Raw genomic sequence first — 6343 nt, 5'->3', positions numbered from 1 at the left:
GTTCAGTTGCCTAATTATATAAATAAAGCAACAGAGATCTCAACAAAAACTTGGTGGCCTACCGCCCATGGATGAAGGATAGACATCCAGGTAATAAGGCCAAAAAGCTCCTGTTCTGCATAACAGGGGCTTCCTGACTTGTCTTAACTTGTCTGACTTTTGTTTCCTTTTTGACATCCAAAAAACTGTCTTCATTTTATTTGCATGAACAGTTTGTGCTTATAAACCTGCTTTCTCCTCTGGCTAAGCCAGTCACTGATGAAAGCCAGTGGATACTAGCTGAAACGTCTGACGTTCCAAAATCATATCCAGTTGTTTAAGTAACTGCTTTTTGGCGAACATATATACTTTACAAAAGAAACAGATCACCACAAAGTATTGTTTAAAGGCAATGATATGCCAAGCATCAATTATTGTGACATTAAATTGTGTATAATTTCTAGCCAACAGAAACTAAATGGCCCTAAATTTATACTTATCATGGAGCTATTTGCATTTGAAACAATCAACACTAAAAATACATTAGACAAGGAAGGAAACAGAAGCACTAACATGTCGTCGCCAATTTGTCTGGTACACGTGATTCCGTCGCTAGAGGGCGAAGCTGAGAAGAGAGAGAAGTGGCCCTTCCGTCCTCTCACGTCTTGTTTTTGCGCACGTGTTGACCTCTGCGAGAACCGATAGGAAGTAAATGATTGACAAGTTTTCGATTGTACAAGTGAACTTTGACCCGTAAAAGGTTATTATGTTCCGTACGTGTTGGCTTCTGCAAAACCCGATAAGACGTCATGAATGATAAACAGGTGCGTAATGCGTAATAAACTTTGAGCAAAGGTCAAAGGTGAAAGACCCGATGTGACCCCTGGACGACAAACTCATTTTTGGGACTATTGATGACAATGGCGTAATAGGAAAACATATTTTCAATCGACCGACACCTAACTGTACCCGCAGACGAACAATCATGGATATTTACAGCTTCCGCTCTTAAGACTTCATCTCAAATCATAACTTTGTCAGATAACAGGGGTGCCAGAGTATACAGACTGCAATTTTACGGAATACAGTGCAATGTATTAGTATACAGTGCAATTTACGGAATACAATGCAATCGTACTAGCATACAGTGCAATTTAACGGGATACAGTGCAATTTTACTAATGACGTTGAATCACGTGACTAATGGACCCGGCTTTCCGAGACGCCAATGATGGAGCGTACTCACGTATTTCTGTGTTTTTCAAGCGATCTTTGACCGTTCTCGTAAATAGACCTTTAGTCAAATCACTACATACTACACACAGGGCATTTTAATGCACAGGGATCATTTCGAATTCGCTCGAAAAAGACAGAAATATTTGAGTCTAGCGGCGTCCGCCATCTTGAAACTAAAGGGGCCGGATCCAAGTCACGTGATTCAACGTCATAAGTATTAAAATTGCACTGTATTTCGTTAAATTGCACTGTATACTAATACGATTGCACTGTATTCCGTAAAATTGCACTGTATACTAATACGATTGCACTGCATTCCGTAAAATTGCACTGTATATTAATACGATTGCACTGAATTCCGTAAAATTGCACTGTATACTCTGGCACCCCTGGATAAAATGCGAATCTGAATTAGTACGCGTCCTTACAAAGCGCATTTATTTCTTTGAATGACACTAAATCATGTTTTTTGGTTCCCAATATACATGTAATATAGCTGCTCAGTTCACTCACCTTATTTTTTGTTGTGGTGATATCTCCCCTGATTTTTGCGGCGTGCAGTAAGCGGTGAACAATGACAACTGTTCCATGAACGTTGTGACACCGCGCCAGTGCCCTATTGTACAGAGCAGTAGCTCTGGTCAAGTTTCTAGTGTCTCCAGTTTCTGTTCCTCTTTTCAGGTACACGTCACCCAGACTCTTGATCGCTTCTGTTTCTAACATGTTGTCGTCTTTTACTATCGCCTCTACCATCACCTGTGCGTATCCAACCAGCAAAGGGTCTGTGTTGCCTCCGGTAGCCCGTCTCTTGTCCAGATTTTGGAACTTTGCCGCTACCTTTGCAGGTGTAGTGGCCTCCTTACCATGTGACTGTTCCTTACCCTGTGACGACAACCCCCGCAAAAGCCTCTCCGTGTAGTGGTAACGATGTTCTATACCATCTGCCTGTTCTTCATGGTAACACCGTACCTTAGCAGCCTGATAAAGCGCCAAGGCTGTGTTGAATTTCCCCACGTCCTTCCCGAGCCTTCCCTTCTCCACGTTCACGTCGCCCAGAGTTTTGAGCAGCTCCACTTCCGCCAGCCTGTCCGTGTCGGCCATGGCGTCCAATAGGGCACGGAGGTAGCCTGTCTCCGCCCGGGCTAGTCCGTACCTCCTGCCCTTCTCGTCCGCCTTACAGAGTTTCTCACACACCCGCAACATGGCGACTTTCTACCACGAAAACATTTTGGTCTGTCTTTACGGTACCGGTTTCACTTCGCACTGCTTGTGTCAACATTACGCCATCTAGAGTTAAAAGTTCGAAAGCCACAGTAGTGTAATCTCCAAGCAGATACAGTCGGGGGCTGGGACGATCAGATTGGCCAACCGAGTCACCATTTGCCCCCCTTGCCCCCCTTGCCCCCCTTGTAATGGGTACTGCTTTTTTAATTTGATAGCGTGTTGCCATTTGATACTGTATAATTATATTGCAGCAACTGAAAGATTTGCTTTGAGAGTCAGCTCACTGTACATCCCGGTGTAGATACTCAAGATAACTTGCGTACAGAAATAAAGAAATTCTCAACTAGAGTTCTACGATCTCATACCTTCGCCAAATGATGTTACCCTTGGGCCTTGACTTTCAAAATGATTTTCATTAATCATAAAAACAAGATCTGAAAATCGCCATTTGCATGAAATTAATTATATCAATTGATCTTGTTATTCACCTAATAACAGTCTTGTCTTATGAACAATGGCTAATATAGAATTTCTTTAAAATTATGCACATATAATTATGCAAATGATGTCCTGATTTGAATATGCTGTTTTAGATGATGTCCGCCTTAACTTAAGTTAAAAATGCCAGAAGTATAAAATTCCCTGCAGTTACTCTGGAATCATAGCTTTTTTGTACTAATTATGCTAATTAAGCCGCCATTTGCATAACCATTCCCCGCCAATGTTGTTCAAAATAACACATGCCACATGTTTGAAGAATCATATCATGAAAGGTAGATGTATATAACTTCCTTATTAACTATGCTAATTACCTACAGATTTACACAACTATCATTTTAATGTGTCAAGCATTTCTAAGCTACCCACAACCAAAAACCATGATGATCCGTCAACCGGTTCTTGAGTTATTCTCCTTTGAATCTTTTTCAACGAATGCTCCAGCGGTTCCAGAATGAGCCCCTAGGGGTCCCAAACTCATGTCACTTCTTCCCCATCACAAGAGCTACCTACATGTACCATCCAAATTTATGACGCTACCATGTCCAGATCACGAGATATCAAAAGTTCAGCTGCAGTAATGAAGAGAATGTCTAGATTATACGGAATATACAATACTAGATAATATGTCAATCATGTAATGATAGACAAGAAACGTAAACAGTAACTTCTCTCCGTGTGGAAACTGAAGCCCGTCTACAATAGTACAGTACTGCTCATTACATTACATGCAGTATTTCTCCTATGCAGATATTTTTTTTAAATAGTTACTACGATTGTCAACTCATGTGAATTACTCACATGTTTTGGGTTAGAAAAAGAGGTGGTAAATAAAGGTTTGTTTACCTCAAAATTGAAAAGTTTAAGGTAGTAACAATTTGGGTCGCATTCACAAGGAAGCTTGTTCCATAGTGATGTAGTTCTAGGAAAGATGCTTTTAGCCTGGAACTTTCTTCTGAGAGATGGAGTATGGATGAAGAAAGTGTGATTTGCTTCCGTAGTAGTGGCAAAACGTGTCATTGCCAAGAAAGTTCGTGATGGGGGACAAGCTAATGAAGCACAACTGAGATCAAACTTGTAGAAACATTTGGATAAATACTTAAATTTTAGGCTTAAGTTTTACAAGTTACTTCCAAGTTTAAGTCTACTAGTTTACACTTAAGCTTTACTTGTAAGCTCTAGTGCGGATGGTCGGAGAGCCACTGTACATAAGTGCTGAGATTCCCGCCTGTCGCCTATGGACGTCCTGAAAAATAAGAAGTAAGAATCATCAGGGATGAGATGTAGGATGGTTTCAAATTAGTAAACTAAACATGGTTTGTGACTGGAGCTATGATGGTCTGCTGCCTTATTATGTTGGGTACTAATAAGATGTGCCGTGTTAATGCTTCGGTCCCAATTGCGCCGGTGCCCGTCGGGGATGTAGCGGAGCTGTAACAATAAGGGAGAGAACCCAAACACGTCTAACCTACAAATCTATGTGCCGAGTTATTAACAATAACTTACATGCCAGGCTTAATATATGTGCGTTAGGAGATGGTGCTAGTAGAGTTGTTATTTGCCGGCTTGATGACAATTAGGTTTGTGTTTATGTTGTTACGGCCGCAGTGCAAAGAATGCTCCAAATGCCCCCATTTGCATATTACAGATAGAAGGGAATCTGGCACCTCGTACCTGTTACCAGCTATAATAATGGTAGAAATTTTTCGATGAAAGTTTCTTCCAGCACGAGTACTGGTACCTTGGGGGCGGCTCCGGGGACGCAACAGACCCAGCTCACGTAGTTGTGTCTTCAGTTGCGGTCTTGGAGGTGGCGCCACCGACTTGAGCTGAAGGAAGAAGCTGACGCAACCAGGTCTGCCAAGCGACTAGGGTCGTTGACAAACCGAGTCGCTTTGCAGGCCTGGTCGCGTATTCTCAGGCGAAGTTCTCACTGATCACGGTACTGCAGAGTACCCAATGTATGTGCAAACTCTCTTGATGATCGTAACAGACTCGGCTGCCATCTACTCCGACTGTGAGAATACTGCCACACTCAACGCCAGCGTAAACTCCGGTACAATCACCTCCCCTGGTTATCCAAACAGGTACAGCAACAACCTCCGGTGTTCCTGGACGATAACTGTCAGCAGGGGAAGGCGGGCCGCCATCAGGTTAGTCCCGTCGGAAGCTTACTCCTTTAAAGTTGGCTTCATTGTCTTTTAGTGCTTTACTGTGTTTATAACATGTGGCAGTTTTAGATTAAAGGTACTTGCTCTATCCTGTGGGTGTGGACCTTAACCAGTTCGTTTTCACCTTTCTTGTCAAACTAAGAAAAACAATCAATCCAGTCAGCTATAATCAAAGACATATGCAGACAATTGCCCCTGTAAAGTAACAAAGTAGCATAAAGTAACGACATTTCTCCATCCATATTTAAGTAATTTTGGACGGTTGTCCAATGCAAACGGTAGCATCATGTGATCATTTCTCGATAACCATGCAAAGCCTTTTGCTATGTTATGCTGATGTTGAACGTTAACCACTTGCAGGTTCACAGGTTTGGACATAGAGGTACAGTGCTCTCCAACTTTTTGCATCACTGACATTGGCATAAACCTATGATTTGCATAAAATTCTGACAACCGAAACAATTTGTCACCCACACCATTCATTATAAATCGCATGGCATAATTGCATCAGGTATTATGACTACTTGATATTGGACTAAAATATTTCAAAGTAAATAGCACACTGACCCTAAAATATGTGAAAGAAATACATGTTGTTGTTACTGTTCAATGGTTGTTCTCTGTTCTCACTTCGTTTTGGCCAGCTGAGAACCCCCAATCACTCAGTAATGATTGTGTGAAAAGAGGTCCTTTGTTCCTTCTTTGTGTCCTTGATTGGAGCTGTTACGTTGTTTTAGCTTTGGCAAGCTGTTGCCCAACACATGGGTGGACAGTATGATGTAACTATTAAGTTTGTTATGTTACTTAATGTGGCTGATGTGACTGGAAGATTGCAACATGGTACATGTATGTTGTTGTGGTTTAAAGTGAATGTATAAATAAACATCATGTTCGTTGTTGTTTCAATTGGCCCCAGCCAAGTATCATCCATAACCAACTGACCTCCCTTCCTGACTATCGTTTAGACTCTCCTAGAGGGTATTTGACTAACCCTTTTATAGGAGTAAAATTCCCTGACATATCATTCATGCAAATAACAGGAGGGCACTGTACAAAGCGACTGTCCTTACGACTACCTGACGGTGTATGACGGCGCCACATCCAGCGGCACACAGCTCGGCAAATTCTGCGGCTGGGACACAATTCCGTCGCCGGTCGTGGCCAGTGGGAGGACCATGCACCTCGTCTTCATGTCCGACCCTTCAGTAAGCGGTAAAGGGTTTTCCGTTAAGTAG

The 6343-nt window shown here is 42.1% G+C and overlaps 2 protein-coding genes across 2 annotated transcripts in view; one reads left to right on the top strand and one right to left on the bottom strand.

Moving 5' to 3' along the window:
- The window catches only part of LOC109465087, a 5915-nt gene extending 3497 nt beyond the window's left edge, over positions 1 to 2418 (bottom strand). The window contains exons 1-2 of the mRNA XM_019762230.1: positions 2154 to 2418; positions 553 to 668 (exon numbers count right to left, since the gene is read on the bottom strand). Coding sequence (XP_019617789.1) covers positions 592 to 668; positions 2154 to 2418 — 342 coding nt within the window. The 3' untranslated portion in view covers positions 553 to 591. The remainder of the gene's footprint in view (positions 1 to 552; positions 669 to 2153) is intronic.
- A 2478-nt stretch (positions 2419 to 4896) lies between these two features.
- Positions 4897 to 6343, top strand: LOC109465077 (CUB domain-containing protein 2-like). Its single transcript, XM_019762218.1, has 3 exons — positions 4897 to 5090; positions 5469 to 5490; positions 6149 to 6343. Exons 1-3 carry the CDS (start codon positions 4897 to 4899, stop codon positions 6341 to 6343), a joined length of 411 nt encoding a protein of 136 aa, XP_019617777.1.

Source organism: Branchiostoma belcheri, unplaced genomic scaffold (assembly GCF_001625305.1).
Source record: "Branchiostoma belcheri isolate BF01 breed outbred unplaced genomic scaffold, Haploidv18h27 scaffold147, whole genome shotgun sequence".
Lineage (NCBI taxonomy): Eukaryota > Metazoa > Chordata > Leptocardii > Amphioxiformes > Branchiostomatidae > Branchiostoma > Branchiostoma belcheri.
The sequence above is the reverse complement of the archived record's forward strand: the minus strand, read 5'-3'. Positions and strand labels throughout refer to the sequence as shown.

Excerpts from the sequence above, each read along its gene's own strand:
- LOC109465077 (XM_019762218.1), top strand. The coding sequence starts at position 4,897 with ATGTATGTGCAAACTCTCTTGATGATCGTAACAGACTCGGCTGCCATC. Across the intron at positions 5,091-5,468 it reads GGAAGGCGGGCCGCCATCAG|GTTCACAGGTTTGGACATAG; the intron begins GTTAGTCCCGTC and ends AACCACTTGCAG. Across the intron at positions 5,491-6,148 it reads TCACAGGTTTGGACATAGAG|GAGGGCACTGTACAAAGCGA; the intron begins GTACAGTGCTCT and ends TGCAAATAACAG.